Source organism: Bufo bufo, chromosome 2, assembly GCF_905171765.1.
Source record: "Bufo bufo chromosome 2, aBufBuf1.1, whole genome shotgun sequence".
NCBI lineage: Eukaryota > Metazoa > Chordata > Amphibia > Anura > Bufonidae > Bufo > Bufo bufo.
The window spans coordinates 557,239,418-557,262,841 of NC_053390.1; the positions used below are offsets into that span (position 1 = coordinate 557,239,418).

The 23,424-nt window shown below is 42.7% G+C and overlaps 1 protein-coding gene across 6 annotated transcripts in view; it reads left to right on the top strand.

Moving 5' to 3' along the window:
* The window catches only part of HERC3 (HECT and RLD domain containing E3 ubiquitin protein ligase 3), a 129,075-nt gene that overhangs the window by 67,152 nt on the left and 38,499 nt on the right, over window positions 1-23,424 (top strand). For 4 of the 6 annotated variants that reach the window (XM_040418141.1, XM_040418144.1, XM_040418142.1 and 1 more), the window contains 4 exons: window positions 1,417-1,493; window positions 3,706-3,830; window positions 5,364-5,423; window positions 6,429-6,540. In XM_040418141.1, the coding sequence (XP_040274075.1) occupies window positions 1,417-1,493; window positions 3,706-3,830; window positions 5,364-5,423; window positions 6,429-6,540 (374 nt within the window). Of the gene's footprint in view, window positions 1-1,416; window positions 1,494-3,705; window positions 3,831-5,363; window positions 5,424-6,375; window positions 6,541-23,424 lie in introns of those variants that run through there. The other 2 variants (XM_040418143.1, XM_040418146.1) reach the window with 2 other exon arrangements.

A 23,424-nucleotide genomic window follows, 5' to 3' on the forward strand; every position in this document is an offset into this window, starting at 1 on the left:
ACAGTACGCCTGCTTCCTAATATATCCCCCCCCCTTGACAGTGTGCCATAATCAATGACATTGACTGTCAGTATTTTAAGGGTGCCTTCACACATGGTGAAAAAATACACAGTGCTTATTTTTAGGTTCATGCAATTTTTGGTGCATTTTTTTTTACTAATTTTATTGTGGATTCTGATGCAGATTTTATTACTGATTATGATTTCCCATTGAAATCTGCATTCTGTTCTGCAGAAAAACACACACATATTTTTTTTGTGTAGACCAAGTTAAACTTTCACACTCTCGTTTTGTGCGGATACGTCATGGACAGATCCATTCAGATAATACAACCGCCCGCATCCGTTCAGAATGGATCAGTTTGTATTATCTTTAACATAACCATGACGGATCCATCTTGAACACTATTGAAAGTCATTGGAGGAAGGATCCGTTTTCTATTGTGCCAGTGAAAACGGATCCGTCCCCATTGACTTACATTGTGTGCCAGGACGGATCCGTTTGGCTCAGTTTCATCAGACGGACACCAAAACGCTGCAGGCAGCGTTTTGGTGTCCACCTCCAAAGCGGAAGGGAGACGGAACGGAGTCAAACTGATGCATTCTGAGCGGATCCTTTTCCATTCAGAATGCATTAGGGCAAAACTGATCCGTTTTGGACCGCTTGTGAGAGCCCTGAACGGATCTCGCAAACGGAAAGCCAATACGCCAGTGTGAAAGTAGACTTATGAATCCATGGGGAACTATTTATGTTGTGGATTTTTACCACATGTGAAGGCACCCTTAAAGGGGTTGTGCAACTGTTGGGCACACCTGCAAAGTGAAGCCTACTTACCTGCTTCCTTGGGCTTGCTCCGTGCTCCCTTTCTCTCAGGCCTCGGCTGCTTCTCTGTGCTCTTGGGATATCAACTTCTTTTTTGATGCCACTGAAGCCAATCACTGGCCACATCACTGACCTGCTCACCTTATGCCATTTCAAATGGTGACATGACACAAGAGGAGTGGATCACCACTGCAGCCAGCGATTGGCTGTAGCTGCGTCAAAACAGAAGTTGACATCCAGTTAGCGTGGCGGAGCAGATGAGGCTAGGGAGAGAAGGAGCGGTAAGCAGTAGTCCCTTCACAGGTCTGCCCAACAGGGAGGTTTGCCAACGCACTAATTCCCCCCCCCCCCCCCCCCAAAAAAAATAATAATAATAATAGTGCACAACCACTTTTAATTTTATGACTAAACAACATATATGTATTTTTCTCTTAATGGCTTCTAACTGGGTTGTACATCTTAAATTTTCTGATGTGCTCAGTAGCTTGAAGCTCTTATGTTACCAGTAACTTCAGGCTTTGTTAGATCCATCTTTGCTGTTTCCACTGTAACAGTTAACCCTCCAGTAACCTAATAGTTGTTCTCCCTAAACAGATCCATCATCGTTCAGTATCATCAAACGCATCTTCTCTGGATGGAATAAAACATTTGTGATTTGCTCAAAGCCAGAGGTGAGTTCCAGTTCTCAGCTGTTGTGTAGTACATCAAGTACAGAATATATGTGTATAATTTATTATACAGATTAAGAATAGTCCTCTTTTACCAGTGTTGTGATTAGGGTTGTTTCCATACCAAAATTTTGATTCGGTTTTGATACCATAAAAAAGTATTGCGATACTCGATAACATTCGATACCACGCGAAAAAAATAAAACTGCAAAAAAAGCAGTGTGCATGCTGCATTTTATGGAACGTCCGGCCCATAATCGAACAGTCCTATCCTATTTTTGGGGAGACAAGGTGACAAAAAAAAATGCCGAATCACGCGGTTTTTCTTTTACAGCGTTCACCGCATAGGAGATTTTTTAAAATATTTTAAGAGTTTGGACTTTTCGGACATGGCGATATGTAATATGTTTATTTATTGTTTATATATTTTATATGTAAAATTGGGAAAGGGGGTGATTTATACTTAATCATTTTTTTTTTTTACTGTTTCATTTAATAACTATTTCCCCCCTTAGGGCTAGAACCTGGGATCTTTTCATCCCTTGTCCTATTCACTCTAATAGAGCTCTCTTAGGATGAATAGGACTTCACACTCTCCCTGCTGCCCTGTGCTTTGTGCTCACTGCAGCAGGGAGATTACTATGGCAGCCAGGGCTTCAGTAGCGTCCTGGCTGCCATGGTAACCGATCGGAGCCCCAGGATTACACTGCTGGGGCTCCGATCAGAAGCTGACACTGCCGCCAAGGAGAGGAGGTGAGGGGACTCTGTGGCCACTGCCACCAATGATTTTAATACTGGGGGGTGGGGGGGATGGGGTTAATTGCCGTGGATCGCAGCGCCCTGTCAGAGGTCGGGTGTCGGCAATGTCTTTCTGCCGTCTGTATTTGTAATGTATTAAACGTTAGTTATCATTGGTGGCGCAGTGCGCCCTCCCCTCCTCCTCCCCTCTCTCCTCTCATTGGTGGCAGCAGCAGCACAGGGGGGAGGGAGAGACTGCTTCCTTCTCCGCGTGCTGCTGAGGGAACATGGCCACGCTGAGAGCAGTGCGATCCATGTTCTCTGATATTGGGCTGTCCCGTAGCGCAGCCTAGTATCGATTAAAAGGCAAATCTAGGTATCGTATCGATTGGGTATCGGAAATTTAATACCCGAAACAACCATAGTTGTGATCACGTCCTCTTATACCTGTAGATCTAGTGGTGAACTTGGGAGAGGTGCTCTGCAGACCATTACGGATCATGAAGTTATGGCATATCAAAATCTTTAGAAAACCCCTTTATATGTGGTCAGATGAGAGATTTTTTTTTTAATGGAACCTGTAGAGAAAGCAGTATGCAGTAGTGACTGGCACATTGTCTTGAACAGAGTGTTATTTGTGATTATGGTGTCACTTGGTCACATCCTTGAAGCACACACCCAGCCCTGTGAAGTTTGGTGTACTCATCAATCCCATTCACTGCCATTATTGAAATAGTCAGACCCACTTTTTATGTTGATGTAGTGTAACCTATGAATGGTAACCTGCACTAGTCAATGTAATCTTGACTAGTAGTTTGGTCACCCATGTATACTGGCCTCCAGCGATGACGTGTCATCATGGACATTTGACCGCAGCAGCCAGCCACTGGGGCTGTAGGTGTGACATGTCAGCACTACTGAGGACATATGTGTCTAAGCGTCAATGCTGCAGTAAAAATTGATGTTCTGATTGCGTATTGAGCTGGGAGGACTGATTCAGTGATCAAGACTTCTACCATATGACAAGAGCATATATAGTCCTTGTTTTAGATACTAGTTCCTGCACATATACAGTTGCAAGGAAAAGTAAGTGAACCCTTTGAAATTACTTAGATTCCGGACCTTAACCTTATCAAGATGTGTAGGGGGGTGACTTGTATTGATGGCCTGAGAAATAGATTTTCAAGATGGAATGGTCCAAAATTCCTCCTCAACATTTTGAAAATCTATTTTGCAGCTATGAGAAATATTTGGGGAAGTGATTGCAGCCTAAAGGATCTACAGGTTAGTATGAGACTGACCATAAAGAAATCCTACATGCAGCATTCTCAGTTCACGTACCCTGTATAACATTACATCAGTATTATCGGAAGTCATCCTTTCAGTCTTATTACCCTAATCATATGAGATGCAGCAGGCAGATTTTTGCTTCCTGTAAATTGTTTCATAGTCTCATGATGTCATTATCTTCTTCCAGAGCCCTGAACCTTCCGATGATTTCCGCTCCTGTAAAACCGTGAATTCCACCAGTCAGATAAACGATGAGACCATTGATTTGTGGAGGCAGAAAGTAATTGATCATAGTCATTCCAACACCATCAAGTATGTGTTTTAAAAACCGTATTCTGTATTATCATCCATTAATGATATCCTAAAATATTATTTCAGCGCAGAAGTAATCCGATATCTGTTCAATCAAATTCATATTTAACCTGTCAGTTCTTCGGACATGGCTCTTTTATGAAATACTTGCTTTCCCCATAAAATAACCTTGCTGGAGAACATTTCCTCTGTTATTACTATCCCCCTTGTCAAAGAAACAGTATTGAGAAGAGGATTGGTAAAGCCCATTTGTTAATTAATTCATAAAGGAATAACAGAGGAACAGCACAAGGCAGAATTGTAAGAAAAGATGTTAGAGCATTGTCATTTTATCTGGTGAAACAGATCAGGAGCACCGAGCTCACATATGGAAAAGAAGAAATGTCATTTGGTGATGTCATTGTTTCCAGTGATCTTCAGGGAGTGGCTGCTTGCCGTCTGTCTCCACGATATGCTGCCCTCGATGAGGACAGTATACGGCAGCTGACAGGTTCTCTTTAACTTCGTTTCTATCTGGAATTTTGGCACGGTAGATGGGTCTCACTTAACTGGAATGTGCCTTCAGAAAATGGGGTAAATTAAAGTTTTTAAAGAATTTTTGGTGATCAGAAAATAAAAACACATTAGAAATAAACAGATTTGTGTCCTTATCTAGTTTTAACTGGCATTTAAAAATAAATAAATTTGGTTTTACATTCCTTTTTAGGGAGAAAAATCTTTTCCCCGGGCTGCAAATGGTGAAAAAAAATAAGCTGAGCAACCTTCACAGATATCTCCTGCTGTGTGGAAAGCATCGGGGACTATGACTTTACATTTTTTTTTGTTTTTGTTTTACCATGTGCAGCCCAAGGAAAATACCCTGGAATACCCCTTTAAGGCTGGGGTTCACATCATGTATTTTCCCATCTGTTTAACATATACAAAAGACGGATGTCTAAGACCGATGCCATACAGTGGTATCCGTTCACCGTAGAGTTTAATAAAATAAAAAAAATGCCCTTTTGTTTACCGGACTGTGCAGGATACTAGAATGTGGTGTGCTGTGTTTCTATCCTTTTTTTTTTTTTTTTTTTTTCTAATGTATGTCGAACAGACTCGTAAAACGTGATATGAACCCACCCTAACACTCTGTAAGTCACTCCAGCCAGGACCACACCTATGCTATGCTATGCCAGCCGTGTGGCTGGTCTGGGCTTCTCACATTACACTTAACTATGATCCCCTATGTATTTTGTTCTTCCCACACTCTGAAACCCCAGCCCTCCCTTTAACTTTACAAAGGACTGTATAGAGTAGGTCGCACTGTAATCAGAGTGTGTTCAAATCTTTAATATAATTCAAAAATCAGCGGAGGAATGACTCCCAAAGGAAGCACAAGTTTTTCTATGAATATTGAGTTAAAAATGTAAGTACACTAGCACTGGGGAGACAGTTCTAATTTCCAGCAGGTTAGGCTCATGCTGTATTATTGTATGGAAAGGTACTATGACTACAGACTGCTGACTAACCTGTGCTTCCCCATACATGTCACAGCAGCATCGTTCAGACATTGTCCTCTTCAGCTTGCTGGAATGGGAGTTTTCTGGAGAAAAAGTAAGCACTGATTCACCTGTCACTTCCTTGTGATCTTTCCAGATATGAAAGGAATCTGTCTCCTTATACAATGCTGTTTCATAATCCTCCAGAAGATTAAAGGGGTTATCCATTGTAAGAACTTAGCGGAGTACAAGCACTTGGCTATCTCTGCAGACCTATATTGATGAATGGAGTGGTGGACACGCATGCGTGTCTGCTGCTCCGTGCATTCAGGTTTACATGGGCCTTCGTTCCTGTAATCAGCAGGGGTCCGAGCAGTCAGATCCCTGCCGATCCTGCAGATGGTGACGGGAATGAAAAACTCCTTTAATCCGACATCAATGGGGCAGAGCTGGTAAAGGAATATCAGATGTTCTGGATTATCAAAATGTTACCTGTCCGTGTCATTTTGGAAGAAATCTCATACCTAGATGTCTCTGCTCAGTCTCTTGCCTCTGCGCTTGTGATAGTCCAGATTAGTTTGTTTTGTCCTGTACAATTCCGTAACATCCGTAACATCAGGCCTGTCAGATGCTGGATTAAAGGCATGGTACTGTATAATGCTGTGGAACAGTTTAAAGGGGCTGTCTGGGATAATTTATACTCCGGGGGCTCTCCTTTCAAAATGTCCTCCAGTGCCACAGAAGTAGAAGGCACCTGTTTTTGGCCACAAGACTGCTGCAGTCAATAGAGGAGATATACTTATACTGGCATTACAGACGCCCATCTTAGTATAAAGTCCGTCTGCAACAGAATACGTGAAATTTATTAAGAGACACAGGCAACTTTTTTACACCACAATAGTGAATACCCCTCAATCAGTTATCCCGGATGTCGCATTACTTATCTATGTATATTTGATCTTAAAGCTCTAGATCCCTTCCATTTATAACACAGTTTGTACAACGAGCACTGTACTAATCCACTAATATCTATGTAGACATTAGTAAATTGTATACATTTATCTAAGGACTGTCTCCGTTTCTGCTTTGTGAAGCAACGTGTGCTGTTCAATACTTACAGAAATGATGAGCATTTTAAGACCAGCCCCAAGATCCCAGGACTTGACATGCAATCTATTAAAGTACTGTTTGAGAAGCTGATGAATACCCACCATTCCAGGTTACTAGAGCAGGTAAAATCTCATTATTCAGGTATGCAGTTAACCATTTCCGCCACTTGTACAGCAGGGGTGTTTTTGCATACTTTTGAATGGTTGTAATTTATCTTCCAACACTTGGGGTGGTTGCACACGTAGGTTTGTTTTCAAAAAATGTCACCTTTTTGGCTTTTTTTTTTTTAACCACTTTGGCCAATAAAAATCACTGCAATTTTAGTGGTGTTTTAAGACAATTTTCTGGTTTATAGGACTGCTCTATAGGAAAATAAATATAAAGTGAAGCATTATGTGGCTAAAATATGCCACCCCGAAAACACTTGTAAAAGATGCATGGCATGTGGAAGCATCCCTGAATTGAGGTCCCAGTTGTCAGGATAAAGGGGCCTGCATTACCATGGGCATTTTTTTCTGCAGTTGGGTAGGGCCCCAGCTAATGGATTCCTACAGTTCTATTTTCATGTGCATCAATGTCATCAGATGCTAGAATTTGTATATATATATTTTTTTACTCGTTTTATTGAACGAATCATCAGAGAAGTTCAGAGAACATCAGTATACATGAAGGTCAATGAGACATTCAAATACATAAACAGTACCATATACATACCAATATCAATAAAGGTGAGATGACAATTCACGTATGTAAAACATGTACAGAGCAATCATGTTTGACAGAGCACATACTTGTAGTGAGTACAAAACCATCTTATCCTAATATTGCGTTAAGATTATCCGAAAATCTATGAGCTGAATACATAGTTTGCATAGATGAACACCAGGGTCCCCATACTTTGCTGAATTTCTGAGGACAACCCCGATTCTTGAATACAATATTCTCATAGGATACCACATTATTCACAAGTACTTTCCATTGGTTAAGAGAAGGTCGTCTATCGCCCTTCCAACGAATCGCAATAGCTTTCCATGCGAGAAACAATGTCTCCCTCAAGAGTATTCTAACATGGTGAGGATATACCTCTTCATCAAGTATACCAAACAGGCATACTTGTGGGGTTAGTGCTATCGGGAGGTGTGTAAGCGTAGAAAGAAAGCTTGTGATGTCAGACCAAAAGGTTTGTATATACAGGCAATCCCATGCCAGAAAAATGCCCCTTCCGAGTCGCATCTATGACACCTAGAATGTGACAATTTGCCTATTTTTTTGTAACCGGACGGGCGATAGGTAACTTTGGTGAATAATACATAGCTGTATAAATTTATTATTTATGGATGGGGAAACCAATACAGGAGATTCTAATAGGTCACTAATATCTTGTAAAATTATTTTTATTAACATTTTTTATATAAACAAACAAAACAGAATATAATGGAATGAATCTATGATAGGCATATATGTAATGAGGCAAATAAAAAGCAGATATGGTATCACATAAATTGGTTCAACTAAACATATATGCAGTATGTATAGATAAACTCAAAGCAATAACAAACCTGAAAAGAAGTAAATAAAAAAACATCATAACAGTATAAAACACAAATAAAACAAAATAACATAGTACAGGATTTCCCTTTACATTTGAGAGCGGTGATATATACTCTCCAACCATTTGTCCCATCTGTAGTGAAATGTAGAGGACCTATTTTGAATGCGAGCAATGGTTTCCTCGAACATACATGTATTGCTGACAGTTTGCCAAACCTCCTTCACATGTGGTGTATCTGTCGATTTCCAATGCCTAGTTATAACCAGTTTTGTAGCCATAACTAGGTGTGCTATAATTGACCTAAAATTGTCTGGCAGATCATCTAATCCCAGTAATAAGAGTGCTAAGTGTGGAGAAAGTGTAAGGTTGAGTTTTGTAATTAACCTAATGACATTTTCAATTGCTTTCCAAAGTGGTTGGATAGTCCCACATTCCCATAGGGTGTGTAGTAGTGTCCCCTTCCTCCCACACTGTCTCCAGCAAAGATCCGAGGTATCTGGGAAGATTAGGTGTAATTTACTCGGTGTGTGGTACCATCTAAGATGGGTTTTAAGGATCACCTCCTTGTGAGCAGTACTTTGAAAAAATTTATGAGTGTAAGATAATGATGAATGCCAGTCTTTCAAATCTATCGACATTTGTAGCTCTTTTTCCCATTTCCCCATTTGCTTGGTAGGCGCATTGTTAAAGGGTTCTGTTAATTGGGCATAAAAGATAGATATCCCTCTCTTTTTCTTGAACAAATTAACTGGTAGAGCCATATGTGGTAGTTGTCTCTTTTCTAATATCTTGTGTTTGTTAACAAATTCCCTCACATTTAGAAATCTGTAGAAATCGTCTCGCTCTAATCCAAATCGAGTTTTGAGTTTGGAAAATGAGGTAAACGCCTCCCCTTCATAAAAGTCTTGCAGGGATTCAATGCCAAGATGCTTCCAATGTAAAATAGGGATTAGATCTACCGAATCAGAGAGGGCATCTAAAGTAACATCTGTCAAGGGAAAGTGTAATTTCCCCTTTCTCAGTTTAAGGAATTTCTTCCAGATATCGTCCGAGGTACTGACAACCTTGATAGGTGGATTAGGTAAGGAGAAACCCCAGATTTGTGCTAGAAGTCTGGATTTTAACGATGTTACGCCACATATATTTTTCTCTATTTGGACCCATAATTTGTCCATATTATCATTCCACCAGTGAGATAATTGGTCTAGGATGGCTGCATAATAATAGTACTGAATATGTGGTACTCCTAGCCCTCCTTTTTTATGGTGTCCAATTATAGTTCTAAAAGCAACCCTTGGTTTTTTGCGATCCCAGATGAATAACTTGAGTTTGGAATTAAGTGTTGTGAAATACAAATCAGGAATAGAAATCGGCAGTGACCTGAAGAGATACAAGAGCTTTGGCAGGAGCAGCATTTTGAATGCCGCAATCCTGCCCAGCCAAGAAATGGTGTTTTTAGTAAATTCCGCCATATCTTTATTGATTTCAGAGGCAATTCTTGGAAAGTTGGCACTATAAAGTCTCGATGAGGGGTGTGACACCTGTATGCCCAAGTATGTAACTTCAGATTTTTGCCAATCTAGAGGATAACGTCTTTTTAGATCTAATAGTAACTCAGTATTCAGATTAATTGGTAGAGCTTGAGATTTATCAGTGTTGATTTTATAGTAAGATAATTCACCAAAGGTCTGAGTGGTTTTAAAGAAGGCTGATAAAGATGATTGGGGATTGGTGAGTGTTAATATGACATCGTCTGCAAAAAGTGCTAATTTATAATTCTCTTGGCCCACATCTATGCCAAATATGTCCGGGTCAGATCTTATGGCTGCTGCCAATGGCTCCATCGACATGACAAAGAGTAGAGGGGAAAAAGGGCAGCCCTGCCGAGTACCGTTGGTAATTTTGAAGGAATTTGACAGGGAGCTATTCACATAAACATTTGCCGAGGGATTGCTGTAAAGTGCTTTGATGCCTGTATGAATATCTCCCAATATCCCGAACTTCTCCAAAACTTGAAATGCATACGACCAGTTTATACGGTCAAAGGCTTTTTCAGCGTCAACAGTTAAAAAGATGGCAGGATTGTTCCGCTTTTCACAAAGTTGGAGAAGAGAGATTACACGCCTAGTATTATCTGGGCCTTGTCTACCCTTTAAAAATCCTACCTGGTCTTTATGAATTAATTTTGGGAGAATATTTTGGAACCTATCTGCCAGGATTTTTGCGTAGATCTTTACATCCACGTTCAGCAGAGAAATTAGTCTATAGTTTTTTACTTCACTATCATCCTTGCCTGGCTTGGGTATGGTAACTATAGTGGCCCGTAGCATATCTTCAGGAAGAGTACCTGAATGAAACGCCTGGTTGTATACCTTATGAAGATGTGGAATTAAGATACTAGCAAACCTTTTATAATATTCGGATGTAAACCCGTCTGGGCCTGGAGATTTTTGATTAGGGGAAGTTTTAATAGCATTTGATATCTCTAATAATGAAATTGGCAGATTCAGTTGGTGGGATTGGTCTGGAGTTAATTTTGGTAAATCTAGTTTACTTAAAAAGTCTTTGATTTTTGATTCTCTGACTGGTGTTGGGAGATCTGAAGCCAAATTATATAATTCCTCATAGTAGTCTTTGAAAGCATTAGCAATATCACGGGGAGCTAGTTTAATTTGATCAGTCTTGGGATGTCTAATTTTCCTAATTATGGACTTCTGTATTTTGGCTTTTAGCTTCCTAGCAAGTAATGCCCCGGTTTTATTGTCATGTGAATAGAATTTTATCTTAGATTGCCGTAAGATCTTCTCATATTTGAGTAGGAGTAAGTTATACATTTTCAACCTGGCTTTCTGTAATTCAGTTGTGGTAGTATAAGAAGGATTTAATTTGTTTTTGGATTCTAATTCTTTTAATAGTTTCAGGGCTTCAGTCATATCCTTCTCTCTTTGTTTTTTAACAAAGGAACCTAGGGACATAAATGTCCCTCTGATTTTGGCCTTGTGGGCGTTCCATAGAGTGTATGAGTCTATGTCCGGGGTATTATTTAGTATGAAATATTCTTCTAACTCAGATTCGATAGAAGCTGCAAATTTAGAATTATTAAGGATATAGGGATTAGCTTTCCATCTGTAGTCATTGGTTTGCTTTTGATTAGGCGAGAAAGATAAACTGATCGGGGCGTGGTCTGACCAGACCATGTTGCCGATTTCTGTTTTAGTTATTGAGTCAAGAAATGATCTTTCAACCAAGAAGTAGTCTATCCTTGAATATGAGGTATATTTGTTTGACAGATGTGTATAATCCCTCTCTGAGGCGTGTTGCAATCTCCAAATATCATAGAGATTGTTTTGATTAATTAATTTTTGGAACGCTGAGTCCCAGTGTCTTCCACTATGGGTGGAGTCCATAGAGGGATTGAGAATAGCATTGAAGTCGCCTCCTAATAATAGGTGGCCTTTTTTCATGATATTAATTTTCTTCAATACTTTCCTCATAAATTTTGTCTGACCAGAGTTAGGAGCATAGATATTAACTAATGTAACCAGGGTGTTATTAATCAAAGCCACTAGTATGATATACCTCCCGTTAGGGTCTATAAATTGATCTCTGACATCCACTGCAATCGAGTCCCTAAAAGCAATCAGGACTCCCCTTTTTTTCTTTGTATAAGTGGAGTAAACAATTTTTGGAAATTTCCTATGTTTAATCTGTGGAGTGCTATTAGTGGCTATGTGGGTTTCCTGGGCATACAGAATGTCACAATTTTTGTTTAAAGCCTCATTCCAGAGTTGATTCCTTCTGAAAGGGGAGTTTAGGCCCCTCACATTAATTGATACTACATTAACAGCCATTTCTTAAGCATGAGCAGAGATATGTACTTTGTATTCCTCAGGTCACTACCCGACTTGCAAGTAATAAACATTGTAACTGAAAAATCTATAGCATAAACATAGTTAGGCAGGGAGAAATGATTGGTTAACTCAGAATGTTGGGGTCCTCCTGTACTAAAAACATCAAATAAACAGTTATTAAATACAGCATCAACTACAACTACATTGGAAAACAAAAAAGCAAAAAGCCCGGTAACAAATCGGGCAAAGAAAGTCAGATGATCCCAAGTCATCTACAGGAACTATAGGGCGGGTGTATTACAGGCAAACAGGAGGTTTCCTTCCCCCACACTTGGATACGCTCCTTGTGGCAGCCTCAAGTACTGTTCCTTTGTCTCCTATCCTTTGTTTGAGACATGCGGTCGTGGAAATTTCCTGGGTGTCGGCCATCTTGGGCCTTTCTAGTGGCTTTGTCTTGAAAAGGCTGAATCCTTTCAATTTGCAAATTCCACTCCTTCAGGGTTTTCAAAGCAGAGTCTGGTGATAGCATTGTATGTAGGACTCCATCTTTGTATACCAGCAACTTTACTGGGAACCCCCATCTATAGTTAATATCGTTCGCTATTAAAGTTTTAGTGACTCTAGCAAATTCTTTTCTCGCTTTAATCGTGGCTGCAGATAGATCCGTGAAAAGTTGTAGGCCAGTAAATTTTCTTGATAAGACAGGACCTTTCCTCATTTCTCTTAGGATTTGCTCTTTGGTATGGAAGAAGGTGAATCTGGCTAAAACGTCTCTAGGGACATCTTTGTGAAGGAAAGAGGGCTTGGGTAGCCTATGTGCTCTATCGACGCACAACTCATAATCTTTAGCATGTGGTATGAGCTCTTTGGCCAGTTCAACGATGTATGGGGTCAGATCATTGTTCATAACATTCTCAGGGACACCTCTGAATTTTATATTATTTCTTCTACTCCTGTCCTCTAAGTCAATCACTTTTGTCTGCAAGAATTCGACCTGATCTTCTAGATCGTTATGTCTGTCGATAACCTCATTTTGAGAAGCTGCAAATTCTTCCATTTTGACTTCTACATGGGAGACTCTTTCTCCTAGTTCTTCTACTGCTTGCTGGACAGGAGTTATCGATTTTTTAAAATCAGCATTAATCGATGATCTAAGAGCTAGGAGCATATCTTTGAGTAATGTGGCCGAAAGTTCTTTGTCTGCGGCGTGAAACTCAGCAAAATGGTCGGGTACAGACTCATGAGATACATGAATACTCACTGTGTCTTTGCTTAGCTTTGTCTCGTCATCGATTATTTTAGATCGAGGGCTCTCAGTTATGGTATCTTCTCCTTTGTCTGTCTGTGCAGAAATAATCCCCTCTCGATCGTTTTCTTTCTCATCCAGCGAATCGGACACATGGGGGGTCGACTTCCCTGTTGGCGCTATAGCGCTTTCTTCTAGTCTCGAGGTATTATAATCGAGCGCGTCCTGGTTCGAAGATTTTGTATGATCTGATCGCTTCTGTGTATAATCCTTAGATTTCCCCCTTTTAATCGGGGTATTCGGAGGTAAAAATGGCACTTTCCGATTTAGCTTCTTCGGTGTGCTGTGCATCGATCTCTTTCCAGAGGTGGCAGCCTGCCTGCAGCTGGAGCCCGACGATGCATCCGAGGGAGTGTCAGCTTCATCCCGGTCATCTCTTTCATTCGTCGAAAAAGACTGATTCCTTCGAGCTGCTCGGTCAGAATTCTTTCTTCTGATAGCTCTCGATCTTCTATATCGAGTGGATCCGAAATATGAATCCATATTGAGGATTTTCAATGATTTTTGCCGCTTATGGAGCTAAGGTGTGGAGGAGCTCTCACCTCATGCGGCCATCTCCTTCAGCAGCCAAGCCACGCCTCAGGTCACTAATATCTTCATTTGTGATACCCGGTATTAGAGTTTCCCATTTGGATAATACCAAGAGGGGGGCCTTATGCATTTTGGTACTCAGCAAGTGAGTGTAAAGAGCAGAGATAAATCCCTTGGGGCCTTGGGAGCGTATGACACCGATCAGTGGGTAGTCAGAGATTGCTATTGTGATATCCCTAAAGTGGGTGTTCATAGCATGTCGTATTTGAAGGTATTTAAAAAATGTGGTTCTAGGTAGATTATGGCGTTCTTTCAGTTGTTCAAAGGTGTTAATCACATTATTGAATATAGGTCACCCAGGACGGTAATCCCCTGATCCTTCCAGAACTGCTTATCCATCCCAGTATGAAGAGAGGGAAACATAGGGTTTTCCCACAAGGGTATATTGGGGTCCAGTCCTATATAAGAATGCTACTTCTTACCAGCATCCCACACCTGAATGGCTAATTTGTGTACGGGCAAGAGTGTTCGGCTAAAGAGTTTTGGCTGTTCCAACACTGGCCACAACGAGGAGATATCCAAAAATGCAGCCAATTGCCTTTCTGCCCTAATCAGAACACTGTCCGAGGAGATCCATGACCTTAGCTGTCTCAATTGTCCCGCCAGGTAATATAAATATAAGTCAGGCAAGGACATACCTCCATTTCCTCTAGGGTGACATAATACGTCAATGGATAACTTAGGTCTATCATTACCCCAAATAAATGGAGACATTAGTGACTTATAACGCTGGAATATCTTTTTGGGAACAATGAAAGGTGCATGCTCTAACACACATATAACCACTTAGGTAGTATGATTAATTTAATCAGGTTTATTTGACCCGGGACGGATAGTGGGAGACCACCCCATACCCTAAATTTGTCTGCACTATAGTTCAGGAGAGGCTGTATGTTGAGAGTATGGAAAGAGGCCGCGTCTTTGGTGATATGGATCCCTAGATACTTAAATTCAGATACTATAGGTAGTTCGGTATTAAGAGAGGATGAGGGTAGGGAGTATAGCGGAAGTATAACAGATTTAGACCAATTTATCCTAAAAAATTGACCAAATGTTTCAATAATATCAGTAGCATGGGGTAGCGTAGACTCCACATCTGACATAAACAGTACCATGTCGTCCGCGTATAGTCCCACTCTGTCCTCTTGGTCACCTATAGTTATCCCCTTAAATTAAGCATCAGATCTAATACGGATAGCTAAAGGTTCGATCGCTAAAGCAAATAGTAGTGGCGACAACAGGCATCCTTGCCTGGTCCCACGACCCAGATTAAAGTTCGCTGAGCACATACCATTCACCAGAATACCAGCCGAAGGTTGTTTATACAATATTGATATCCATCTAATAAATGCGGGACCTATTCCAAAGCATTCCAGGGCGGCCAGTAGGTATGGCCATTCTACGGAGTCAAAGGCCTTGGCTGTGTCCAGAGATGCCAGGGCCCACTGACTCCCCCATTGAAGGCCTATTTGGGTGACAACCTGCACTCTACGGATTATCCGTTGTGGACCTACCAGGCAAGAATCCAGACTGATCCGGGTGAATAAGGTTTAAAATAACCCCATTCAACCGCTGTGCCAAAATCTTAGCCAATATTTTGTAGTCTAGATTTAATAGCGATATGGGCCTATATGATCCACAATCAACTGGATCCTTGCCTGGCTTGAGGAGTATCACAATGGTAGCTTCGTATAGTGAAGGCGGCAGGGTACCTTTTGAAAAGGAGTCATGATACATTTGCAATAAAGGAGTAACTAATTGGTCAATATATCTAGAGTACACTTCTAGGGGTAGCCCATCCGGGCCAGGGGATTTCCCATTCGCCAGAGACTTAATGGCTTCTAATATCTCCCGATCCGATATTGGGCCCTCCAGAGATTGAGCCATCTCCTGCGAGAGCTTGGGGTATTCTAACTCCTGCAGGTAGGTATTAACTGTCTCCTTGGTGTAATCTACTCGGGCCTCATACAGGTCTTGATAAAACTCCCGGAAACGGTGAGCTATGGCCTCTGCTTCCACTACTATAATGCCCTCTCCATCTCTAATACACAGGATAGCAGGAGATGCCTGATTCTGGTGAACGATATGTGCCAGCAACTTACTAGACTGATTGCCTAGTTCAAAATAAGATTGCTTAGTAAAGAACATTTTGCGCTGAGCCTTTTCCTGTAATAAAGTAAGGTAACGTCTTCCAATTTGTAACCACCTCTCCCTATTCTGGGGCGTTGGGTCCGCAACATACAGCCTCTCCATCTCAGCACACTCCTCAGCTAGGTCTTTTTCTTGTTTAGCAGAGTTACGTTTGATAAAGGAGATAGAGGATCTCAAGCACCGTCTCAAGTATGCCTTCAGCGTCTCCCACACCATTGACCTATCATAAGAAGCGTGGTCGGACAAAAACACTGACAGTTGGTCCGGAATACGGTCCGAAGGTGGGAACAATGTAAGCCAAAAGGGGTGCACCCTCATGGAGCACCCCATACCCCTCACATTCATAAACAGAGATAGTAGGATAGGGTTATGGTCCGAAACCCCTCTGGCACCATACTCCACCCGATAAGGGAGTGAACACACTGTGGAGCCACCAAAGACATAGTCAATGCGGGACTAGGAGTTATGGCTAGCTGACTGACATGAGTAAGTACGATCATCAGGGTGCTTAAGGCGCCATAAGTCCACCCACCCCACCTCCGTCATCAATATGGACAATGGTGATTCGGATTGAGCACTCCCTCGTGGCTGCTCCTCACCATGAAACCTGTCCAGTAGTGGGTGTAGGGTCATGTTAATTCCATACATATCATCTGTGCTGAGGGAAAAGTGGCCGCAAAACATATCGCCTGGTGTATTACTTGGAGGGAGGAAGGAGGAGGGACATAGATCCCCAGTATAACATATAGTATGCAATTAATATATGCTGCCACAAAAATATACCTTCCCGCATTGTCCATCTGTAGCTTCTCCACCTCCCATCTTAGGGATTTATGAACCATAAGAGAAACTCCCCTAGCCAGGTTAGAGTAGCATGAGTGGCGAGACCATTGGACCCAAGATTTACATAATCTCCTAGTCTTGTCAGGGAGTAAGTGGGTCTCTTGTAGGCACAAGATATGAGGGTTGAACTGACCGATCACTGAGAACACCATGGTACGCTTCCTAACACTCCCAAGGCCCCTGACATTCCAAGACATTAACCTTAGGTCTGCCATTGTAACATCATGGAATATGCTTATCGCTCCCTACACTCTATTACATACGGCCACCTCCGGTCATACATCTTTATACCTTTCACATGATATGATAGTACATAGGTAAGTATGCAATGGTAGTTAAGAACTAAAAAAAATCCAAACATTTAACAATGGTTCATTAAAGGCCATCTAAAAGGCAGATCTAGCACCAGGTATCCGGGGCATCACACACATGCAACGGGATACTCGGTGGTAGGTCCTGTGTGGCACAACAGTATACGGGGTGTGCTATTGGTTAGTTTAACCCTTCGCACTGTAACTAACTTAAGTACCACGCAGAGAACTGGTGCCCCAACTTTGTAGTATGTAAATACACCTATCTAAGGGCAGAGCCCTTCATCCCTATACCTACAATCATATTTCTGCCTTTCTATAGCAGTAAGTCTGCAGAGTATCACAGGTTATGCTTATCATAGATGCTGCTTTACACCAGCTAATGCAGAACAACAACATTGTGCAACAATGCAATCCTAGAAAATGCATGCTATGCAATGAGCAATAAAGATCAGATGTTAGGGGGACAAAACAGGAGTGGTATCAAACTATAAAGTGTGTAAGGCACACACTTGGCATAACATGCCTTCAGTAACCCCCCTGCAAACAACGGAGAAAACCTTGACAGGTAATAACATCTAAAGGTTGCAGTGTTCATCTCGGGGATCTTGCTGGATGCGGCTTGCCCTCCAGCCAGGCCGCAGCTTCTGCAGGAGTGTTACTGTTGTTCACTGATTCCACACGGTGGATAATGTAAAGAAAGGAAAATACAACGTATTGTTTTATGTTTTACTATGTTTTTATTGTTCAATAAAAACGATTTGATTTTAAAAAAAAAAGAACTTAATGGACTCTCCGTCTACTACCCGTAGCCTGGCTGGGTAGGCCGTTGAGTATGGGAGGTTTAAGTCCCGAAGACGTCTCTTTATCACTGTGAATGTCGCTCTGCGCTTCTGAAGCTCTGAAAATCCGGGAAGAGCATGATATTTGCATTTTCAAAGCAAAGCTCTTGCTTGCGACGGGTCAGCTGTAGAATGAGGTCTCGATCTGCAGACGTCAGTAGTCTCGCCAATAATGGCCGCGGTGGTGCTCCAGGAGGCATCGGCTTGGCCGGTACCCGGTGCGCGCTCTCGACAATAAAGGCAGAAGAGAAGGTGGCATCAGGGAAAGTGGCTCGCAGCCATGTTGACACGAAATCACACGGGTTATTACCCTCTGCACGCTCAGAAAGTCCCAATATACGTAGGTTGTTGCGACGCATGCGATTTTCGTAGTCGATAGGGGGGGAGATTTTAATTAGGAGGGGGGGGCCCACTGGCCACCAATGAATCTACAGTACTACAGGGCAGGGAGGGGGGGCCGGCCGCACTGGCCACCAATGTGTTAAATACAAGGGAGGGAGGGGGGGCCCACTGGCCACCAATGAATCTACAGTACTACAGGGCAGGGAGGGGGGGCCGGCCGCACTGGCCACCAATGTGTTAAATACAAGGGAGGGAGGGGGGGCCCACTGGCCACCAATGAATCTACAGTACTACAGGGCAGGGAGGGGGGGCCGGCCGCACTGGCCACCAATGTGTTAAATACAAGGGAGGGAGGGGGGGCCCACTGGCCACCAATGAATCTACAGTACTACAGGGCAGGGAGGGGGGGCCGGCCGCACTGGCCACCAATGTGTTAAATACAAGGGAGGGAGGGGGGGCCGCACTGGCCACCAATGAGTTAAATACAAGGGAGGGGGGGCCGCACTGGCCACCAATGAGTTAAATACAGGGGGGGGGGTCTGCTGCCTGGCAGCACCTGCCAGGCAGCAGGGGGCAGTCATGTACACAGTTCGTTTAGTATATTCTAACCTGAAGCGTCCCCATCACCATGGGAACGCCTCTGTGTTAGAATATACTGTCGGATCTGAGTTTCACGATCTAACTCAAATCCGATGGTATATTCTAACATAGAGGCGTTCCCATGGTGATGGGGACACTTCAAGTTAAAATATACCATCGGATTGGAGAAAACTCAGATCCGATGGTATAAAAGGGACTCCTGACTTTACATTGAAAGTCAATGGAGGACGGATCCATTTGCAATTGCACCGTATTGTGTCACCGTCAAACGGATCCGTCCCCATTGACTTGCATTGTAATTCAGGACGGATCCGTTTGGCTCCGCACGGCCAGGCAGACACCAAAACAACAAGACCCACGGAAGAAAAAACGGTCACGGACCTACGGACCCCGTTTTTGCGGACCTTAAAAAAAAAACGGTCATGTGCATGAGGCCTAAGGCTGAGGTTTCCTCAGTTCTGTGTCAGCTCTCCTAGTGTGTGTTGTCTTGTCCTGCTCCTTGTTTGTACTCACTCTCCCATGCTGCTGACCCATGGGATCCGTGTCAGTCTGTGCTCTGTGGGTTTCCTACTTGTTCATTGACGTCGTCTTTCCTGTGTTTCTGTTATCTGTTCTGCCAGTTATGTTTGTTATGTTATATGTCTCTGTTCAGCAAGCCCTTGCTGCAGGGTGCCTTGCTGCAGAGTGCTATGGGCAAGGCCACGCAGTATACCACTGGTGGAGCTAGTCCTTCTCTGCTCATTGCCACTTCTGTTCCCTTGCGTGAACTCCTGCTTGTATTTTTAGTTCCCCGTTTGTTATGTTTGCCTATGTACCGTCGGTACCTTCTGGTACCTGTTGTCCATTTGCTCCTGTTGTCACTGTCTAGTTCACGCTCCAGAGTGGACCCTGGCAACTCCCTGCAGCAAAGCCTAACCCTACCATCTGGGGCCCTAGTGAATACCAGGAGTTGCTTAGTCACGCCCCTCTGGAGTATTACTAGACAGTGGCGCAGTGGGGGTTTTCCTCCCACTGTGCGGACGGTACATAGAGCTCTCAATTTCCCTGTGTTTCCCTCCTTGGATTCTGTTTGTGCAATAAACTCTTGTGTATCTGTACCTGATTTCCATTTGTTTTTGCTTGACGACGCGGAGGTCTCTCCTGGGACCTCCAACTCGTGACACCTTAGGCCCCTTGCGGGAAAAGGTGTGGTGTGCGTCGCGGAAACATGCGCGATTTTTCCGGGCGAGTGCAAAACATTGTAATGCGTTTTGCACGTGCGTGAGAAAAATCGGCATGTTTGGTACCCAAACCCGAACTTCTTCACAGAAGTTCGGGCTTCGGATCAGTGTTCTGTAGATTGTATTATTTTCCCTTATAACATGGTTATAAGGGAAAATAATAGCATTCTGAATACAGAATGCATAGTACAATAGCGCTGGAGGGGTTAAAAAAAAAATAAAAAAATTTTTACTCGCCTTAATCCACTTGATCGCGCAGCCCGGCTTCTCTTCTTTCTTCTTCTTTGCTGTGTACAGGAAAAGGACCTGTGGTGACGTCACTCCAGTCATTACATGGTCCATCACATGATCTTTTACCATGATGATGGATCATGTGATGACCGGAGTGACGTCACCGCAGGTCCTTTTCCTGCACACAGCAAAGAAGACAGAAGAGAAGCCGGGCTGCGCGATCAAGTGGATTAAGGTGAGTTACATTTTTTATTTTTTTTTTAACCCCTCCAGCGCTATTGTACTATGCATTCTGTATTCAGAATGCTATTATTTTCCCTTATAACCATGTTATAAGGGGAAATAATAATGATCGGGTCCCCATCCCGATCATCGCCTAGCAACCGTGCGTGAAAATCGCACCGCATCCGCACTTGCTTGCGGATGCTTGCGATTTTCACGCAACCCCATTCATTTCTATGGGGCCTGCGTTACGTGAAAAACGCACAAAGAGGAGCATGCTGCGATTTTCACGCAACGCACAAGTGATGCGTGAAAATCACCGCTCGTGTGCACAGCCCCATAGAAATGAATGGGTCAGGATTCAGTGCGGGTGCAATGCGTTCATCTCACGCATCGCATCTGCGCGGAATACTCGCCCGTGTGAAAGGGGCCTTAGGGTGTGTTCACGATTCAGTGTTTGGTTAGTTTGGCTAAAACAAGGTACAGGTCAAAAACACAGAACAAGTCTTTTTGCAAATCTTTCCATTATCAAAGCTCACAGAAGGCTGATTGTGCCCAAGATTGGTTTACGTCACCTATGAATTTTATATTTTTACTTCAAACTGGGACGCTAAAAACAAAAAAAGTCTTTATTAATTAGATATAAATTTAAAATAAAGGAGGGAATATACGGATTGGTTCTCAAATATTAATCAATGGTGCAGAACTGGAATACAAATAAGGAGTCAAAGTAGAACAACTCCCTTAGGGTGCATTCACACGACCGTATAAATGGATCCGCATCGCGGAACTGGTGCGGACCCATTCATTTCAATGGAGCTGCAAAAGATGCAAACAGCACACCGCGTGCTGTCCCTTTATCCATTGTTCCGTTCCGTGGCCCCGCAAAAAAGATAGAGCATGTCCTATTCTTGTCCGCAACCGCAGACAAGCTTAGGCATTCTCTATATAGCGCTGGCCATGTGCGGTCCGCAAATTAAGGAACGCACACGGCAGGTATCCGTATTTTGCGGATCTGCCATTTGCGGACCAAAAAACACCTTACGGTCGTGTGAATGCACCCTAAAATCTGATTCAATACCCCCCACTTGAGGTCTATTCTGATCTGCACCATTTATCATTCGCCATAGTGTTGCCTCTGCTTAGTAAATAGCCAACAGGCAAATACTGCAGGCACAGTATCCTGACTGAGTACAATGTTTCACAAAAATGCCAAGACACTTGATTGTGTATCAGAATGAACGGCTAAATCCACCACTCGCGCTGCACACGCAGCTGGCGTCAGCCCAAACATCATTTGTGCGCAGTCAGGAATACCATAAAATGTACTGCCGCTAACTGCTCCTATAAGCCATAACTAAACTATGCTAATTGTTTCCTCGGCTCGACACGTTTCCTATAACCATCCTCAGGAGCCCTGCACTTAGAAGCATAGCGTCTCATACTAATTTTTTGAGCAAATCGCGCTGCCCTCCAGTATACAGAGGCAGCACTCCGGCATTGGTGCGGCCGCCGCAAACGCACATATTTAAACCTATAACCCCTTCCATAATTATTAAAGTCCACACCCACCCCAGCGTCATGTGATCGGAGCATATTGCTCCTACTCGGGTAAGCCGGCTCAAGCAGTGGGGGGGCTAAGATTCAGGGACAAATCCACCATATTAACTAGGGATCATATGGGCGATTTCAAACCCAGCATGGAGGCTCATACCATAGAGACAATATGATAAGAATATGTGCCATTTTTTTCAAAAAATAAATGATCAGTAGTGACACAAAAATTGTGATATCCTACAATTATCATTGTGAGTATGATATTGCAGTCAACACATAATCTAATATTAGCTCATATTGTTATATAAAAACAGCAGATATGGAATATGTGGTATAAAATGAAGTGTCAATCTAACAGTGTCTCAACCAAAACATAAAGATGAATAAAACAACATATGGTGTAATAGACCATGCATTTTTCTATAACCACAACCTCAGATGGATTTTTGATCAGTATATCGTATATCCCCATCTTTTCATGAGGAAACCCCTCTCTCTCACATTGCAAATATGTGGATGGCATTCAACCTGTTTACAAAAAACATGCAAAGGATATATGTTCGTTTAGACCACTAGGACGCACCGTTTTTAAACGAAAGATCCCTTGTGCTTCCTTTCTAAGGGGAAGGTCTTAAGACCTCAATGCCCTGAAATGTAAACACCCCCAGATCACCCTGGTGGCTCTCCACCACATGACAGGCTAGAGACGTATCTGCTTCATTCTGGATGTCATTGAGGTGCTCCCTGATTCTTCTCCTAAACTCCCTACGAGTCTTTCCCACGTACTGTATACCACATAAACACATGGCCAAATACTCCAAACCTGTTAAACCAGTACGTGTACACTGAAAGGTACTACCTTTTTTGATTGCAGTACATGCTATGCAGCCACTGCATCTGTAAGTACTCCACATAGAACTTCTCAGCCTATCAGACTTACAGTATGAGGGGGCGGTTCATAGAAGCTATGGACCAAACGATCCTTGATATTTCTCCCTCGTCGATATGTGATTGATGGGGTATCTCCCACGAAGTGCCTAATGTCCGGGTCAGCTTGTAGGATTCCCTACTTCACTTGGTTGTGAGCATCATCGAATTCTCCAATGATGCGGATCTGTTCCGATTCTCCAGACCTATCGCGAGGGTTCAAAAGAGATTCCCTATCACAGCTCAGGGCATGTTGATATGCCAGTCGTAATACTGAAGAGGGATAACCACGGTGTAAAAACTGCTGTCTAAGGTCCTCTGCGGCAACTTGAAAATCACACATATTGGCACAATTACGGCAAAGCCGCAGTTATTGCCCTTTAGGAATACCACGTTTAAGGGCCAAAGGGTGACAGCTGTGCCAATCTAACAGACTGTTAGTTGCTTTCTTTTTGTGAAA